This window comes from Solanum lycopersicum, chromosome 5, assembly GCF_036512215.1.
Source record: "Solanum lycopersicum chromosome 5, SLM_r2.1".
NCBI lineage: Eukaryota > Viridiplantae > Streptophyta > Magnoliopsida > Solanales > Solanaceae > Solanum > Solanum lycopersicum.
This window is the reverse complement of record NC_090804.1, coordinates 7,042,075-7,061,666: the sequence shown is the minus strand read 5'-3', so window position 1 is coordinate 7,061,666 and position 19,592 is coordinate 7,042,075. Positions and strand designations below refer to the sequence as shown.

The window sequence follows — 19,592 nt, the reverse complement described above, 5'->3', positions numbered from 1 at the left end:
GACATTTTTTCAATATAAGCATGTCCAGGAATTAGCATAAATACACTTCTCCGGAAACACAATGCTCTTCTTCATCAATATTATGTTTTTTTTCTCACAAGGAAACTATGTAGAATTATATAAGATTGCATAACAATGAGGATCTGGGACTCCCCAACTTCCAAGATTACTAGTACCAAATGTAAAAAGGTCATGGATGTTCAAGTGTTCGTTCACCTCTCCTTTAGACACACCTCAACCTCCAAAATACAATGTACAGCTAACAAAATTTATCAACCTCAAAATCATAACTAATACTGTCGCAAATGTCAACAACAGACAAGCTGATAACAGATACAGGCACCATAAATCTTTCATATCATTAGTCCTCTGCACGAGAGTATCGCAGCTTTACTCCTGTGAGCCACAATCTGAAACCGAGATTTTAATAGGTCAACTTGCATATCTATTGTCATACTTAACAGCCAAAGGCAGTACAGAGGATTTCGAACAGGTCAACTGATGCATCCATTATCTACTTAACAGCCAAAAGCGGTAGCCAATAAGAATATGCAAGGGCATTAGTCTTAAGTACTCTATCTTGACTCCAGGTATTTGTTTGCTCATCTTCTCCTACGATTAGGAGACCTTGATCTTGATCTCGACCTTGACCTCCTTCCCCTGCAATTACACGGACCAATTTATAAACAAGATGAATTTCTGAAGTGCATCTATTAGATTAGTTCACCTGTATCAGTATGTTCTTAGCTATGCTGATGGATGACTAAGTTGAAAAATATCAAGAGAAATATAAGAACACCCAACAAGATACCTGATGCTTTCACTAGCAGGGTAAGGAGAACGCCTGCGCTGAGTGTGCTTGCTATGAGGAGACCGCGAAACGTGTCTAAAAATAAAAAGATTACATGCTAAACAAGTAAGTCGTGACAAAAAGATACAATATTTTGGATACAAATTCTCAACCTACTATATATACTCAGGCTCTAGAAGAATTTGAACTCCGTATGGTTGCAACCTTTTTTAATAAGTTATAGACAGCTAATGATCATTATCAAAGGATTTTGAGGTGAAATTGCCTCAATCTTGAAAAGGACTTAGACTATGAAATTTCACATTCAAAACAGTGGTGGCAGTTCATAGTCTTTTCTTCTTGATGAGAGTATTAATTCCTGGCCCAAAATCCTGTAATAGTATCTGCTTACGAAGAGTTTATCAAAACAATAAAGCAGTCATTTCATTATCATTATAATTTTGAATCACAAGTCATCTAATTGATAGCTAAGCCTCTTTACCAATTCCTTTATAATTAATGGTGCTGAGGGTGTGTTTGGTATGGAGGAAACATGTTTCCAATTTTTCCATGATTGGGTGGTTTATATGTTTGGAAAAATGTTTTCCTCATAAACTCATTTTTCAACAATTTCAGAATGATGCCTTCTCTACCAAGAGGGGAAACATTCACCAACTCCCAAACTGACAGTTTCAACCCTACCCCCACTCCCTCCTTCCCTCCCACCCACTATAACCACCCCCATAGTGTTTGCCTAATTTTATATAAAAATGAATGCTCGCATCTGTCCTAGCATTGGTGTACAGAGTTACCGGTACCTTTTGCTGGTGGGAGGTGGTAAGGTATCCTGTAGAATTAGTCGAGGTGCACGAAAGTTGGCCCGGACACCACGGCCATCAAAAGGAAATTATTGATGTTGGGGAAACCCTGTGATGGGAATTTCATTTACACTTACGTCAACTTCAACTTGATGAAGTGAACGACTCTACCCGTTTGGTAAACAATTCTAAAACAACTTTAATTGCGGAATTTGTAACCCTTTTTAAATAATTTCCAACAGCTGAGTCCTACTAATTTACTGCAAAATTATAGCTTGAAAATAAAATTGCATAATCCTTCTAATCATTTGAAAATGAATCAAACTATCTAAGGAGACACTACTGATGAAACACATCATGGAAACTTTAAAGCTTACCTAAATATTCCATGTGAAAAGTAAACCTCACAAAATTCAACTGGAAGTCATCCCTTCTAAAAGATTTGGGTAATTCATTCATAGGGCTAAAATCAGCATGAAGGATATTCAACAAAGAAATTGGTCCAACTCCTATAAATTATCTTTTGACATAACACATCACCCCTCAAAAACCACCTTAAAGGAATTCACAAGACATGAGCATAGCAATTTGGGATCACAAGCAAATACCCTAATTATGAATCTTTTACGCAAGTAACATAAATAGTTCTCTATCAAGCATTTTAATTTTTTTTTAATGGCATAGGCATATTTTAGTTTTTTTTTAATGGCATAGGCATCTAAAATATAAGACTAATAATCATGTCCACAGGGACCACTCACTATGGCATAAGCAATGACTTATAACTCTAGCAAAAAGCAGGTGACAACAGAGTACACAATTTGAGTAATCAATGTATTGATTACTAGAATACATGGTATTAGTATTTTATTTATAAGCTAAATGGCATTAGTACTGTTAATATGTTAAATGATAAACAACCAAGGGAGTACTCGTCCAAAAAGGGCAATGCATCATTAAGTGGGTGAATAACCCATCGAGTTTCTAACTCTACAAAATGTTTAGATGTTAAATCAGATAGATGACATGTACAACACTTGCAAAAGATATGTCGAGACGCACTACAAATTAGTGATGCTGAATTGATTGTAACAAACTATTAAACCAGGTAATAACACCATGATGAAACTAACAGAAATCCATCTTAGCTCTTATTGCAAGTCCAAACTATCAGCTATTTTAATTCACTCACAAGGGGAAGTAGGATTACTCTGTTGTGTGCTTAGCTGTTTTGACCTACAAGTACCAGGATGTAACGAGTAAACCCTCATCATGCCTTTTGTTGTGCAGCCTCCTAAGCACATTTAATTAGTAGTGACTCAACCGTGCAGTCTTTTCCATGGGAATGTGTTGTTTTCATTAGTCCACACCTCCATGGATGTTCTTCATGAAATAATTCATCACACTAGTTATATATTTACTATAAACTTTAAAGTAAGGTCTTTACTAGCTTCAGTTGAAGTTCTCCTCTGAATAAAAAGAACACAAATGCTTCATTTCATTTTTTAGGACGCTCCTTTAAAGTCTGGATTCTTTTCTGAAAAGAGTCACACTTTCCTATATATGGAAGTCTAACTTTAGCATGTTCCACAAGATCCGCAGAAACTTTTAGTATGTGCCAAAGTCTTTTATTTCATTCAGCAGAAAGTTGTCTGCTAGATCATTGCCTGATGTTAGTTTGCTCCCACAATATCTCTAAGACTCGCATACCTTGTTGAGTGGAAGATATACAGGAAATCAGAAATGTTTGCATACAGTAGAAATAGTAAACAATGGAGTTAAAGATCAAAGAAAAACAACGCAAAAAGAAAAAGGAAAACAGTACTAGAGTGTGGAACCTAAATAGTATTAGAGTGCTAGGGATACAATGCAAAATACGTGGAACGTATTTTTAAGAAGTCCCTTATCCAAGTCTCATATAGCACACTACATTAGTGCACTATATGTAAAAGATGTAAATTTCATTCTGACATTTTATTGTGGTCAAGTGTCTTTCTGTTCATTATTTAGGTTCGGGACTATCAGACAACCCCCCCCCCTCACATTACTAACCCAAATACCCAATTAAGTAGTGAACAGTTAATTCAGATATTGAGGGTTATTTTTGTCATTTTTGAAGCCATTTCTCGTCTCCACATAAACTGGGGGAAGAGCTTCATCTATCCTATTCAACAGTGTGCTTACTACAGATATTTTGCCCAGTAACCTAGGAGGCAAGGTTGGGCAGCTCCCAATGACTTACCTAGGCATGCCTTTGGGAGCTAAAAGCACATCCAAAGGCATATGGAATGGGGTCCTGGAGAAATGTGGAAAGAGACTTACTAACTGGAAGTGCCAGTACTTGTCCTGGGGAGGAAGATTGACTTTAATCAACAGTGTGATTAATGCATTACCCTCTTATTTGATGTATATCTTTTCTATGCTTGCCAATGTATCTAAGAGCATTGATGCCCTTTAAAGAAATTTCCTATAGCAAGGCAGTGAAGATAAGAAGAAGTTCCATCTAGTTAAATGGGAGGAACTGATAGTGAGTAAGAATACAGGAGGTCTAGGCATAAAAAACCAGAGGAACCAAAATCACAGCCTAATGATGAAGTGGTTGCGGAAGTTACTTAATGAAGAACACATGCTCTGGAAAGAGGTCATCACAGCAAAATATGGTATAGAAGATACGTGGATGACTAAAATGGTACGTACTCCGTACAAATGCACTGTTTGGAGGGAAATCAGAAATTTATGGCCAGTGCTATATTATAGAACTAGGGTACAAGTGGGAGTGGTTTTAAGACATCCTTCTAAGAGGACAAATGGAATGGGGAAGTTCCTATTTGTTTATTTTATGCCAACATCAACACGCCATCTATGTTGCTCGGACTCTTCAAAAACGTCGACGGGAGCGTGTGGGATCCTCCAAAAGTAGTGCATTTTTGGAGGATCTGACACGGGTGCAGTAGCAATTTTGAAGAGTCCGAACAACTTAGCAGGACTCTGTGGCTACAACGTGAACAGGACAAGGATGGAATTTGTTCCTAAGAGGGAACCTTCATGACAGGGAGATAGACAAAGTGACAGATTTTCAAGATTCAGTAGGCTCATCCAGCAACCTCATTGAAAAGGACTTGCCGATTTGGAAGAATGACACCGAAGGTCAATACAGATTGGCCATTGAAGATGAGCTGGAAACCAAAAGCACCCTATAAAGTAAACAGTTTCGTGTGGTTGTTGACAAAAGAAGCAGTTTTGACTCATGAAAGTTTAAACAAAAGAGGCTATCAGTTGGCCCCTAGATGTACTTTATGTGGAGAGCATGCAGAGACAATTAACCAACTTTTTCTGCATTGTACACGGACAGACCAGATATGGAGAATGTTCATCAGACTACAGGGGATAAGATGGGTGAAACCATGGAGCACTAAAGGAGTTCTAAGCAGCTGGGATAGAGATGGGAAATCTTCAGATAAAGAGAAGAGATGGAAACTTGTCCCACCATGCATTCAGTGGACACTTTGGAAAGACAGAAACAACAGGAGTTCTGAGAATGTGCAGAACAGCTTACAGAAGATCAAAATGAATTGCTTAGCACTTTTTTATTTTTGATATTAATAAGATATATTAACTAGGACAGAAAACATCTTTGATGTGCTAGATTGTTTACAGGTACTAATGGAGATTAAGGCCGTCTTCTCTATAAGTTGTAGCACTTTTGAAGGGGAGCTACATCTTTTGTTGTAGTATACCTGTGGATAAATAAGACTAAAGTTACCAGTTTCAAATTAAAAAATAAGAAAAAAAGATGTCAATACCTAGGGAGGCGGAAGATCATGACCAACAAATAGTCAAATAATTAGTGAAATAAAACATATGATCTTGAGCTTTTTGAGTTAATGGAAACAATTGGACTTTATAGCATCCAGGCCCTTCAAAAGATACCTTTTCCTTGACCTTAGTGGTGATGGAGATCTGTGTCTATTTGGTTGCGCCTTCCTGCACTCCACAAGAAAAAGATGAGCTATTACATGAGGGTCAAATTATTGCATCACAAATAGAAGAAAATAAAAATGAACCTTCTAGAATCATCTGAAGATTCATCACTGGGATCATTGGCACGGGTTGACTTGTCCTTGCTCTCTCTACCCCTGCTATCATTAGAAGATGAACGATGCCTTTTACGTCTGCTGGAGCCCCTTTCATCTTTACGTCTAGATTTTTCTCTCTTTTCATCCTTCGTTCTCTCTCTTTTTCTACCATTATCTATGGCAACACCAACTCTGCTGTCCCTTCCTTTTTCCTTCCTTTCTTCCTTGACATTAGAAGGCGAAGGCCTTTTCCTTGAGTCAGATTCCTTGGCTTTTTCCCCGGACTTACGGCTTTTCTCCTTCACAATATCTTTTGAACCATCTAGATCACCCACTTTTTCCTTTCTAGCTAGTCTTTCCTCATGATTCCCATGGTTTCCTTCATCTATCTCAGTTTTTCTGTCCTTTGAGCTTGTAAGCATACCATTATCATTTGTGCCAGAACCTTTTCTAACTTCACGTTTACCGCTCTTATCTGGCTTATCTCTTTTGTCTTCGCTTCTGGAATGATCTATCTTAGTCTTTTTGCAGTCAGGAGTCTGGGATGTCTTTTCAGTTTTCACAGCATCCTTCCCACCTGGCATCTTATCCTCTGGAACTCTAGATTCAGTCTTAAAGGAGCCCCCAGCATCTTCATGTGCAGAATATCTAGTTGACCTGTCATCAGTGCCGACATTGGGACTCATTTTTTGAGGATTTTTCTCCAGGTTGGCAGGAGATCTATCATGATCCTCGGATTCTTCACGTGATTTTCCATTTCCATGCTCTTTGGTCTTTTGTTTATCAGAACTCTGGATTTCATTGTCATCCTCATCATCTGACGCATAGTTAGCCAAACCTAATAGATCCACAGGAGAAGTGGAAGTAGACTTTTCACTGGCATTAACAGAATGAGTATCTTTAGGTTTGAGTGGTATCAGAACCTTGGCAGAGGCCTTGGGAGTTGTAACAGCTTGAACAGATGTTAACACCTTCTGACTTGAAGCACCCGTTTTTTGCTCAACTTAAGGGAGGAAGAAGAACAACTAAGTCTCAAATATAAACGACCTGAGTGCAAAGGTAAGGAGAAGGAAGAAATTTAAAGAGGAAAGGAATTGAAATAGGAGACACCAACCATCAACAGAGAGATCCTCTTCGCTAAGAACCCTTGTCGCAATCTCACTAAATAGCTCATCAGTAACCTGTAAAAACAGCATCCAGTCAATACATCTGCAAAAACCATGTAAAGAAATCGATCACATATTTATCATCAATAACCTTTAAAAGAACTTCAGTTAGGACACGCTTTATTTCTTGATTCATTGCTGCAGTTCGTGCTGCTTCCACCTCAACCTGCATGGACCAATAAAAATTCAGGTAAGCCTACACTTAGTATGGTGTGAATAAGATAATAATTAAAGACTACCCAAAAGGAAATACGAATAACTCAAGAAGAATTGGAAAGGGGGAAGCTCCAACCCTATAAATACATTGGAACAGTATAGTTCGACAAAGGGTATTAAACCAAGTAAACAGACTTCTTAGACGAAACAAATTCAACAAAAAAGCAGCATCTTCTGTCAAATGAGTAATCAAGGAAAGTAAACGACCTCATCATCATCATCATCCTCGGTTGACCTTGAAGAATCAATGCTTTTGCTATCAGCCTGGTCACCTTTCCGATAAGATTTATTGACACCTTCATCTTCAATAGATTGAGAATCCTCCTTTGGAAGCTCTGCAGTTGAAGTTGTAATGACAGCTTTCTTCTTTATTATTTCCTCTCTAAGCCAGTTTGGAACAGCAGCCTAGGAAAAACCAGACAAATAATACAGATGAATCATTACTCTATAGTTTAGGGTTAAGGGTTTACAAACTGAAAGCCCATAGAACAATGTACAAACCTTCTTAGGGCGATCAGAAATCCCATATGCATCAGCAGGGAAAGCTGCTGCAGGATGCAGAGCGGCCCCCGCACCAACACCAAAATGTGCACCAACTGACGGGACAGTGGGATGGAAGCTTGAACTCTGTGCCCTTCCAAAGAGTGATGCAGTATGTTCAGGGGCTGGAGAAGCTCCAACAACAGAAGGATCAACCTGCGGTATGTAAGTGATAACAGGAAAGCTCAATCACAGCATCATTGGGTTTAAGTTAACTTTGAAGTTAAAACTAAAACCTGAGACCCAACTGGAGGCATTGGAGGAAGAGGAGGATATGCAGAACCAGGAGCAGCAGAAGAAGGCCACACATAATTGGAAGGCATTGTTGAAACAGGATCAGCACCCCCCACAGAACCTCCTGAATCAGCACGAACATAATAGGGTTGGGAATGCCGGTCATGCTCATGACTAAAACGAGGTGCAAAATCCAAAGGCTGATCACTAAGATCAGGACCCATCACGTAATGACGCTCTTCCATCACTGCAGCTTTATTGGGTGCTGGCATTAGTTGGGCATGATGATGATGTGAAGAGTTGGCAGGCAAAGGTGAAGAACCATAGAACGCCTCATGTCGATTCCCAGCCTCTTCTTTACCTGAGAATAGAATGGGCATTCAGAAAAGTACATACATGCAAATCAAAGGAAACTATTCTCTGTAACATCTACAACTGGATTTGCAACCACAAGACTTTGGCAACAAAAACATTTCCTGACGTAAGATTGACTCTCAACTCTGTAATATGTTCAGAAACATGATAAATAAGGGGGAAAGACGCTGATTTGGGAAGATGTGTGGGTGGGACAGGAAATTCTGAAGAACAAGTTCCCTAATTTGTTCATTTTAAGCTATGTTGCTCGGACTCATCAAAAATGTCGACGGGTGCATGTCGGATCCTCCAAAAATAGTGTATTTTTTGAAGGATCCGACACGGGTGCGGCAACGTTTATGGAGAGTCCATGCAGCTTAGATTTTAAGTCTTCAAAAGTTATCCACAATCAGAGAAATGAGAGACAGCCAAGGGTGGGACCTAAGGTTTAGAAGACATCTGAATAAATGGGAAATCAACAGAGTGGCTGAGCTATTCAATATTCTGGGAAAATACAAAGAACTAAATTCCAAGGAGGACAATTTATATTGAAAGGCTGACAAGAAAGGAAGATTTACGATGGGTTCAACTTTACCAAAGGTTAGAAAAGATCAAACTCATGTAGTGGTAGTATGCCCTGGAAGATGGTCTGGGAAATCAGGATACCTTTCACGGTAGCATGTTTCACTTGGCTTCTAGCCAAACAGGTTACACTCACCCACGACAATCTAATGAAAAGAAGCTTTTAAATTTGTTCTAGGTGCTCTTTTTGTGAATGTGAGATTGAGACAATAAACCATCTCTTTCTACATTGTATAGAGACTGTGAAGTTGTGGCAGATTTTCTTTAACTTGAGGGGCATTAGGTGGACTACGCGAAGGAGCATCAAAGAAATTTTAGCTTGTTGGAATAGAGAAGAAAATCAGTACAGACACAGGGAGAGATGGAAGATTGTCCCAACATGCATTTGGTGGACTATATGGATGGAAAGGAACAAGAGATGCTTTGAGAATAAGAGCTGCTCACTGCAGAAACTGAAGATTTGTCTGGTCCTTTCCTTTTTTGGTGTAAATATGAATATCCTCAAGAAGAAGAGGGGATGTTCCTAGTATTCTAGATTACTTGTGAGTTGTGATGTAGCAGTAGTTTTCTCTTCCCTGTATTTTGGCTGTAAGTATTGCTGGAATACTTCTGGAGTATTCCTTTGTTCATAATACAAGATAACTTTCTCAAAGAAAAATGCTAGAAGAACCAACCTACTGATTCCTATGAAAAAGGTAGTTCCATCAAGCAAGAGATGTCAAACAGCTTTGAGACAATAAAAAAGAAGTCTCGCTGTGAGCTAAGTTTTTATATCTTGTGCATAAACTGTACAATATAACTAAACAATCATGTATTTTTTCAAAGGAACCTCAATCTTTCGACTAACTATTATTTTAAGCTTATTATTTCCCTTGCATAGCTCATCAGTCTACAATCTTAAGCCACAAAAGCCAACAATTTGTTGAAGGTAAAACAATCTTATATGAGAGAAGAACACTTCAAAAAGAGCCTCTCTGTCAGCAGCATCTAACTTTTACTGCTTCACACTGCGGTTCTCAATTTTTGGTCTTTGCTTGTTCAATAACCTTTCCTCTTTACTTATGTAATTTTCCTTTTCAAAACTGCTTTAATATGCATTACCAGAGTCGAGGGTCTTTGGGAAACAACCTATGTACCTCACAGGGTAGGGGTTAGGCCTACGTACACTCTACCCTCCCCAGACCCCACCTATGGGATTACACTGGGTATGTTGTTGTTGCTTCTTCAATAACTTCATAGATATAAAACTGGCATCTTTTACAGAGCCTTCCATGTCATGAAGGCAGAACAAAACAAATAATTTGAGGAAAAGAAGAATAAATGAATAATTTTCAATTACAATATTTGATATATTAGTCTATAAAAAACACTTATATTGGTATAGCTGTATAGGTAGATAAGCAACACAGTGCTAACCAGTGTTACCAAAGGCACGCTTAAGCCCTGAAGTGAGGCTCAAAACGTGTTGAACGCTTCGTCTCGCTTTATGTGCGCTTCAGTGTCGTCATCAAGGCTCTAAGGCAAACTTTTCCTTGCCAATGAGCCTCTTATGAAGAAGTGAAACTAAATAATTGATATTTCACTTTATCGTAAAAAAATTTCAATTTCTTTGGTCACATATTTGCCATTCATGTTTATAATTATTAGTCTTGGACTAAACATATATATTTATATTCTTTTCTCCCTTTGCGCCTTTTTTCATTAAATTCCACGCTTTATTTGCGCTTTGCGATCAAAGCCCCATGGACCTTAGAGCTTTGCGCTTAAAGCCCCCATAACACTGGTGCTAACCAATATCAAAGACACAGTGCAAATGGATAACAAAAACTTTGAATACGTAAAACCCTCTAAGCAATTGTGTCTTCAAGTGCTCTGTGCTGGGTTTTGTTTTTGCAAGCAGAATTACACTTTGTCATTCTAATTTTCAGTTTTCGTGTGTCCATAATATTTGTACTCCTTCATAAGTGAAATGCTTCCTACAATTTTCACCTACTTTTAGGCTGTGACAGTAATCTCTGCTTAATCACTCAGATAATTGTCAAGCTACTGAGAAAACACTTAATGCAATAAATAAGAACCAAATCTTCAAATAAATTAAATCCTCTCCACCAAATTTTAATTTGATAACTGAAAAATACAAGGACCCCTGGTGCAAGGTTCAAAACTAGGCGGATAATGGGTCCGCCCCTTCGTCACTTAATATCATGCTTATATGTGGCACCATGAGGTGCTAGCCTAACCCACATATCACTCATTCCACTCACTAGACCAAAAAGCTTTGCGGCCAAATCATCCTCCCCTCCGCCAATTTAATCTCAATAGAGAAGACATGGAAGAGGAAAAAATTATTGGACAAAAGGAGACGAAGTTTCTGCCATGTCAGTAATCAAATCTGTTGTTTCACGATTAGCCAGAAGGGCAGAAAACTGAACAGACACACATTCAAGGAATGTGCAATCAATCAGGATTAATTGACAAGAACAAGCAGATCACTGAATTCCATTTTGCCTACTCTAGGCTGAATAGAATAAAGCAGATTGCGTAAAAGTTTCTCTTTTTCATTTTTGATAAGGTCATTGCCTATAAGTTTATCCAATAGCTTGATTAACATCAATCCAAGTGGACTTCAAAACAGTATCTAATTTTCAACTGTTCCTCTTTTTTGTAATCCTTGGGAAAAAGTTACCATAAACAAAAGTATTCCTGAAAAACAGAACACAAAGTTGGCAGGATGGACAGCGGAAAGAACATGTCAGCACGATGGAACCAATATTCCATGAAATCAAAATACAGTAGCATCAAATTATCTGAAGTGAATTCCGTCATACAGAGGCTTTAAAAAGGAAAAGGATCCAACAAGGATGAAATTCTACTTAGGTCTCAAGGGGCTTCAGTAAACACAGCTTGCCAAAACAAGTAACTAGAAACCACAAGCAGGACAAAATTATATAGACGTGGTAACTTCAGATGCAATAATTGATATATTAATTAAATTTTTTACCTGCAATAGAAGAATAACTAGAAGGTACCTCCTGCTGATGGACTAATGGACTTATGGATGAGTTTCCTTGCTGAGGGAATGAAGCAACTGAATCTCCGGTGAAATTTCCATCTCTTGCAGTATAAGGTAGGACATAAGGAGATTGCCCAGGGCTGAAGAATGAGGGTTCCTGCGAATGGCCAAACGATGGCTTCTGAGGAGGTGCCACAGGAGTTATGGAGTGATGATTACTTGACGGCAGAACTGGTGGTTGTTGCATGTCTTGGAGATGTTGATCAGCAGATTGAGTATATTGTTCATAGTAATGACTCTGTTGTTCTGGCCTGCTATCATGCGTAAATTGCGAGTTCTGGTGCTGATGGTCATTAGCAGCCTTGTCAGCAGCCCATGCTCGGGCCTTTGCAGCCCAATCTTCATTGCTAGGTGCTACTAGTTAATAGTAGATTTAACCTTTAGGTAACAGAAGTGGGGGGGGGGGGGGGGGGGGGGGATGCAAAGAGCATACGATCTGTATATTAATAACCAACGGCAGGAGGAGTCCTCCATGATGGAAAAACTAGAAGGTTATATAATATGCAAGTGTATATCACATAGAAACTACATACTGCTTCTACAGAGTCTGAAATTTAGCCAGGGCTAAAGAGAAATAAAAGCCCAAAAAAGAAGTACAGGAAGGATCTGATAGAGGGATGTAATACCGGAGTTCTAATTTGAAAGGCCGCCCCTTAAATTCTACTAGAGTTATAGACCTCTTCTCTTAAACAATTAAATAGGTTTCATATTTGAGCTTCTAAAACCTAATGTGATTTTTTAAATAAGAATTTGACCTTGTTAAGTGATTAATACCTTCTTTAGCAAACCTCCTCCAATCAACAGCTAGGATTTTTATCTTTTTGACTCAAGAAAAGCAGCATTGTTCAGTTCCACAGACACTTGTGGAGACCATTGCAGAGCTAAATAAAACTTGGAGTATGTAAAATGATGACACTCCTAAATAATCCAGAATTCTAACAAACAACACAAGTCCAATTATTTTCTGGTAACATTTAAGCATGTCTGACTTGCCACAAAAAGAACACGAAGCAGTAAAGAAAAGTTAAACATCAACAAATTTTAGGAACTGGCCTCGACTCTTGAGAAATAGTACAAGTAAAATAGAAGACACAGCTTGCATCAGCTTCAAAACAATTTTCAACCATAAATGGGTTTCAGGAAACTTGCAGATGCATCCCAGCATATTGAATTGCTAAACAAGCATAGACTCCAATCAATACTATATTTCCAAACCTGAGTTTCCCCAATTTTGCTGTTGACCCCAGTTCATACTGCCCCAGTCCTGCAAGCACATGAGTCTTACATTCATTAACCATATATGTTAGAACAAATCTATCAGCAGAATAGGAAGCAGTATAACACAGCAATAACAACTGCTACTACAAATCAATCCCAAATTTTCTTCTAGGCTATATATCAATCCTCAATATCCATTTAGCACAATATTGGACTCATTCTAATATGTCTAACAGAGACTGTCCCTGTTTTTTATTATGCAGAACTCTCCAAACAAAATAGGAAGATTCATTACAATAATTATGAGCAGATTTCATTAATGGAATCAAGAAGGTGCAGACAGTACAAAAGATAAACAGTATAATAGAGTCATTTCCATTACTGAGAAAGCTAGGAAGCTGACAAAGTCGAAAATTTAATAGGGGAATTTACAGGAGCTAAGTTGTGCCAACCATATAACGATAGGAGAATCTAGCCTTGAGAGATTGGTTAATAAATGATATCCTACCAAGATACGTGTGGTTCCTTTTTGTCCAAACACACCAAAAAATCATGATGGTATCATCTTCTAGATACTAACATAGCTTTATCAACTTTCCACAAACTTCGGCATTCATAGGCATTCTTGATGCCAACTATTGACCCACCTGAGTCTGGAAATGTAAAGAAACATATTCCAAATATCTACAGCAATTGGACAGCGGAGAAGAGGCATTTGTTGGTTTCTGAATGCTGGAGACGCATGAAACATCTATTTACAATAGTCCTATAAAGCTCTCCAGCTAAAGGAAATAACCTTTGTACATAACTTAGTTTTCCAGATTAGTTTCCAAAGCCTGCTTTCTATAATTCATTTTGACAGCATATGGAAGTAACCTGCTTTCACACTGTATAAACCCTCCTTTGTGTAACCCCACTTCATGTTCTCAACTGCATCATCACTTATTCTGCAAGCTCCCCAATATTGTAAGTACATTCAATAGTTCTTCAAGCCAACCCGAAGGGTAATTAATCTATTATATTTGAATTGTTATTATTAAATAATCCTTAATTTTTGATTTATAACCTTTTCATAAAAGATCTTCATGTTTACACGTAAGAGATCTTAAAAGGTCAATTTCTTTAATTCCTTAGTAAGTGGCCAAGAGATTGATTTTCTCATAAAACTTTCTCTAAAAAGAACAAAAGTATCAATAGTCAATTGAATTCCCACCTGATGAGTCTTTGACTTTCTTTTACTTAACATTAAGGTTTTTAAATAAAACTTTTTAAAAAAAAACTTCAATTTAGTCAAAATCGAAAGCGAAATGCTCCACAAGGAACTATTTTTTAAAAACTTGTTTTATGTGTCTCCTTGTTATCGTTATCGTCGGCAGAGACCGATGAAAGGTTAAAGTCTAAATGTGGTTTCTTTTTAGGCTAAACTCTCCTCTCTTTCACACCTTCCGTTTTTTTGTTTCATCCATTCACTTCATATTAAATTAAATAAGAATTAATTAGAGCTAAATATTAAGTATTTTGATTTAAAAGTTTTGACACATCCATTCATTAGAAAAAGTCAATTACTAGCATTTAACTAGAGTTTATGCACCAAATGATAGAGTGGAGAGGAATAGGGCATTCGTCTAGTCTTCTATGAACTCAATTCTTAATACACTTGTCCATTGAATCAGCCATTTTAGATGGAAACCGTGCCGCTACACTTACCCCCGTATAACGTTACTGGTCGTTTTTCTCCTCTCTCTCATACTAGTAACCCAAAAATATTCAACTTTTCACTAGTTTTCCAAACTATCAGCACTAGCACACTGGTTTCTAGACAATAGTCGTAGCAACTGGAATCATTAGTCAAAGCTAATACATAAATCCACAAACCAAAATAAAAGGACAGATAGTTGAAGGATTAAGTAAAGCAAATGTTTTTTGCATGAGTTTGTATTATCTCATACATAACTCTTTCTAGACTACTAGATAAATAAAATACTAGAACAATAATTAAGGTTGGTTGTAAACTGTAATGAATACTTTACTAATCTAGCTCCAATAACTGCATAAACAATTAAATTATGCCTCATTTAGTTTTCATATCATATAACCATTTTCAAAATGCACCATTCCACCTATTACAACAATGATATTTCAAATTTTATGCCCTGACAGTAAATGCTTACACAATCCCAACTTGAAGTCATACACAAAGGGACCTTTAGGAAGCAGGGTAAGCAAAATAAAAAGGTGCAAATTCTTTTAAGAAAAAGGGGATTAAAATGAAACACAGTATATCACCTGATTTCCATGAGGAGAAGATTGGGGAATATGAGGCCGCGGGGGAAGAGGAGGTGGATACTGGGCCTGTTGTTGTAAATGATGGTGTGGATAAGCTCCCTGAGGAGGTCCAGGAAACGGAGGAGGAGGGGGAGGGGGAGGACCCCACTGTTGCAGCTGAGGAGGAGGAGGAGGAGGAGGAGGGGGAGATTGCTGAGGGGTTGGGTGGTATTGGAATTGGTTCGAGTACCATGAACCCGGTGCCGGAACCGGTGGTCGTTGAGAATGCGGGAGCTGATAGTGAGGATCCGCCATGGACGGTGGTGGTAACGGTGGTGGTGGTGGTGGTGGTCGATTGTACGGATGCTGATGTTGGAAGTCCATACCTTTTTAGGGTTTTGACAGTTGGGTTGAGGGTTTAAGACGCCGATTGTTGTTCAGGTGGCCGGCCGAGGAAGTTAACGGCGGTGGATAAAGAGAAAACAGAAGTACTTGGTGGAGAGGGGAGAAGCAGAAATGGTGGTTTTAGGTTGAAGAATAAGGTGGGGGTGGCAAACTGTTATGCAAGCCTACAGAGGGAGACCAGAGACTGCACTCTATTTCTCTTGCAATATTGGTTCTTTCTATTTTAGAGCGACGTTTTATGTGACATAATATATGTAGAATGTTAAATAAGATGTTGCGTATATGTGAACGTCATATAAAATATCAAGTCAAGAATGATTCATGAGTCGATTTAATCAATTTTATACGATTTAAGTAATTATTTGTGTGCATTTTAAATTGGAAGGCATAGGCGTAAGATAAGGCTAAGTTTAAAAAAATGTTGTATTAAGCGTAATGCATAAATATGTCATCTAACTTGGTTTGAGCTCATATTGTTGTCCTCCAATTTTTGGTGTGCACAAGTAGACACTTAAATTTCTATAGAGTTGAACAAATAGACACACGCATCCTACATGGCAATATGAGTCATACGTGGTACCCTGCATATATTACGCAACATATAAAAGACTCATGCATCTGCTTGTTCAATTTTATGCAAGTTTAAGTATGTATTTGTGCACACTCATGATTGGAGGACATAAATGTGAAATTAGGTCAAATTAAATGAATATATTATGTCATTAGATTACGAGTCGGATTGTCGTGGAGTGCTAAGTAGTCATTCATCCTAGAACAGAAATTCTGAGTTCGAATTGTGTTCGGTACAGAATGCATTTGTTAGAGAGTGCTTAAGCGTTTTATCTCCAATTTGGGATAAATTCGAATTTAGTCAGACTTCAATATGTATATCATGCACCGAATGAAAAATCGAACTCAATCTGGAACTTTTCATTCGGATTTAATTAGGGTTCAATGTGGTACTGTTAAGGTTTTACTCTGGTTTCTTATCTTATTTGAAGTTTATTTTTTTCTAAAAGAAAAGACAAAACTGTCACGACCGGAATCTAGGCCCCAGACGAGACCGGCGTCGTTGACCTTTCAGGGATCGCAAACAAGCCTACTCACGTCATTCTTACTTTACATAGGTTAATTTTAGCGAAAAATTTGAAAAAAAATAAAATTTGATTCTTTAAACATACTTGCTAAATATTCTTAATATTTCATAATCGTTCATCATCAACCATCTAACATTTAAGTGATAAGTAATTGAAAGAAATAATTCATTAAGTATTATTTGTATAACGGCCAAAACAACACCAATTCAAAGTCTAAACTAAAACAGGAAAGAAACGCTAGTGGAGCATGCTCCACTAGCTCAACTCTAAAACTACGCTAGAATGTAAAACAATAGCATCCTCGAAAGCATGAGGACCTACAACTCCGGATGAATGCTGACGTTAGGATAGCTACAACAACGAACCTGTAGCTCTACCGTCCACCTATGTCTGCACCTAAAAGTAGATGTTTGTATGAGATTAGTACACACTTGTACTAAGTATAGGTATATGCAAGCACACACCAGGGACATACATGAGAAAGAATAGCTCTTTCCTAAAAACATGATTTTTGAAAGTCAAGTCAGTGGACTTGCCGAATTGAGATTGGGAAAGTTATGCCATAAGAGTGACATGCATCATTATAATTATCAAATTGCACACAACACCTAACATCTGCATATAACACATAACATATAACACATAGCTTCTTTCATATTGTTCATTCGTAAGCCATGAGACCTTGTTATCATGGACTTGACCTTAAGACTTTCCAAAATGAGGGCTCAACATATGGGACCTCAACTAGGGAGCCTTCTTTAGTAAACACAAAGTCTGTTTCATTCATTCATACGTGTTTCATTCCAGTTCATTCATAAGTAGTGTGAACACTAACTATACCTAGGATGTAGTTTAAGACGTTCATCGAGTTTGCTGTGCAATGATCAGGAATAACATAATGTCATTACCTGAATCTAGCTCACCTCTTGATTATCCTATCCTAACATCTTCGATATCATTTATCTCTTTATATGATTCGTTTGAGGCTAGCCTCATTCATTAATTGGGAACTTTAACTTTAACCGACATAGATCATGTGAGCATCATGAAATTCAGTGTCTCCTCCACACCGAGAAGAGGTGGAATCACCGACCAAAGTAACTCAATAACATGCTAGCGTTATATGGGAATTAAACCCCGCCAGATTCCTATATTGGCAGTATAGGTTCAAAGACTAGGAGATGTATAGAGACCCATACCCGGCAAGCCGGACAGTCTCATCTCATGAGAGTTACGTGAACCTTCGCTCTTTCCGAAAGAAGGTATCACCGCTCATAGCTAGCCTATCGGTGCTCGATATAAAGTTTCATTACATTCAACTCATACATCATAGAAGTTGGCTTCTAGTACGAGGACATCATAGCTCAATAAATGATTTCTCATCTCATCATTAGTATAAAGTGTTTTAAACTCAATTTTTTCATTGAGTGTTCATAGCGACTGGTCTCTTCATTATCTTACACTCTCATTGGTGAGTACGTATCGGTAACATTTACTTAGTCTCATTTGAGATTGCTCTCATCATATACATTAGCCTCATATCATGATTGTCACCACATTCTTCATTATTAACACCTTTATTTTTCATAGTTATTTACCTCTTATTACGTGAATGTTCATTTCTTCATTTCATTACGTATATCTTAGGTTCACTTATTTTTGAACGTATGTTAGACTTATGTGTCTATACATACAAGTCATGGGGCTTCATTTATAGTTCGCTGAGTGATTCTTATTTTCCTAAGATTATGCATTACAAGACTTATGTATCTTGTATATATGCCAAGATCTTGATTTTTGATCTAAGTAGATGGCATTATTCTTGAATATTTTACACACGTATGACTTATGTATCAATATGGAGGTTTGGGCACGGAACCTAAATCTTCAATTACTTGGATATCATTTATATTTTTCATTGATTTTATTTCTAATATTCATAACATTAGAATTCTAAATTAAATCTAAACATTTACATGAAGTAATTAATTTCTATTTTTAATTAGAATTCTAAATTAAATCTCAATATTTACATGAAATAATTAATTTTCTATTTTAATTAGAATTCTAAATTAAATCTCCATATTTACATGAAAGAGTTGATTTTCTATTTTAATTAGAATTCTAATTTAAATCTCAATATTTACATGAAGGGATACATTTTCTATTTTAATTTTACTATTAATTAACCGAAGGGTTGGGGTTCGAGCCTTCACAGCCTCTCAACTTTTTAATTTAATTAAATTCACTACAATGTGGAGGTTGTGGGTTCGAACTCCCACAACCTCCTTATTTTTGTTTCAATTTCGCTGAGGGGGATGTGAGGTGGTGGGTTCGAACCCCCACAGCCCCTCTATTATTATCATTATTTTTTTTAAAACCCTTTCCTTCGCGCGTACTGGGAGGTCGTGGGTTCAAATCGCACGCCTCAACCCACGACCTCCCCTTTAATTTTTCTTTTCTTTTGGCGAGGGCAAGAGTTGGTCGCGAGTTCGAACCCCCAACCCCCATTTATTTTTCTCTTCTTTCCTTGCGAAATCAGGGGCTGGTCGCAATTTCGATCCCCCAGCCCAGCCCCCCCTTTTTTTTTTCTTATTTCTGTGTCTCGCTACAACAGCAGCTAAGAGGTTCAATTCCCCTTAGCCCCTTACGTTTTTGGTTTAATTTTTTTCAGTTTCTTTCACAGGTGAGTTCTTGGGTTCGATTCCCATTGACCTCACTTAATTTATTTTATTTTAAAAACTCAGAATTTGACACT

General features: G+C 37.7%; 1 protein-coding gene across 14 annotated transcripts; it reads right to left on the bottom strand.

Annotated features, from left to right (window-relative positions):
* Window positions 1–106: 106 nt before the first annotated feature.
* On the bottom strand, window positions 107–15,974 carry LOC101245650 (uncharacterized). 14 transcript variants are annotated; one of them, XM_069297882.1, is made up of 12 exons: window positions 15,354–15,974; window positions 13,065–13,113; window positions 11,778–12,203; window positions 7,855–8,201; window positions 7,568–7,762; window positions 7,274–7,471; window positions 6,942–7,016; window positions 6,799–6,865; window positions 5,673–6,687; window positions 5,539–5,592; window positions 812–886; window positions 107–660 (listed from the first exon to the last, which is right to left on the bottom strand). In XM_069297882.1, exons 1-12 carry the CDS (start codon window positions 15,714–15,716, stop codon window positions 603–605), a joined length of 2,922 nt encoding a protein of 973 aa, XP_069153983.1. In that variant the 5' UTR covers window positions 15,717–15,974; the 3' UTR covers window positions 107–602. The 14 variants fall into 14 exon arrangements, with proteins under 14 accessions (XP_069153983.1, XP_019069595.2, XP_019069597.2 ...); XM_019214050.3 differs by having other exon boundaries at window positions 7,843–8,201; window positions 11,778–12,206; window positions 15,354–15,972; XM_019214052.3 differs by having other exon boundaries at window positions 11,778–12,206; window positions 15,354–15,955.
* Window positions 15,975–19,592: the final 3,618 nt, after the last annotated feature.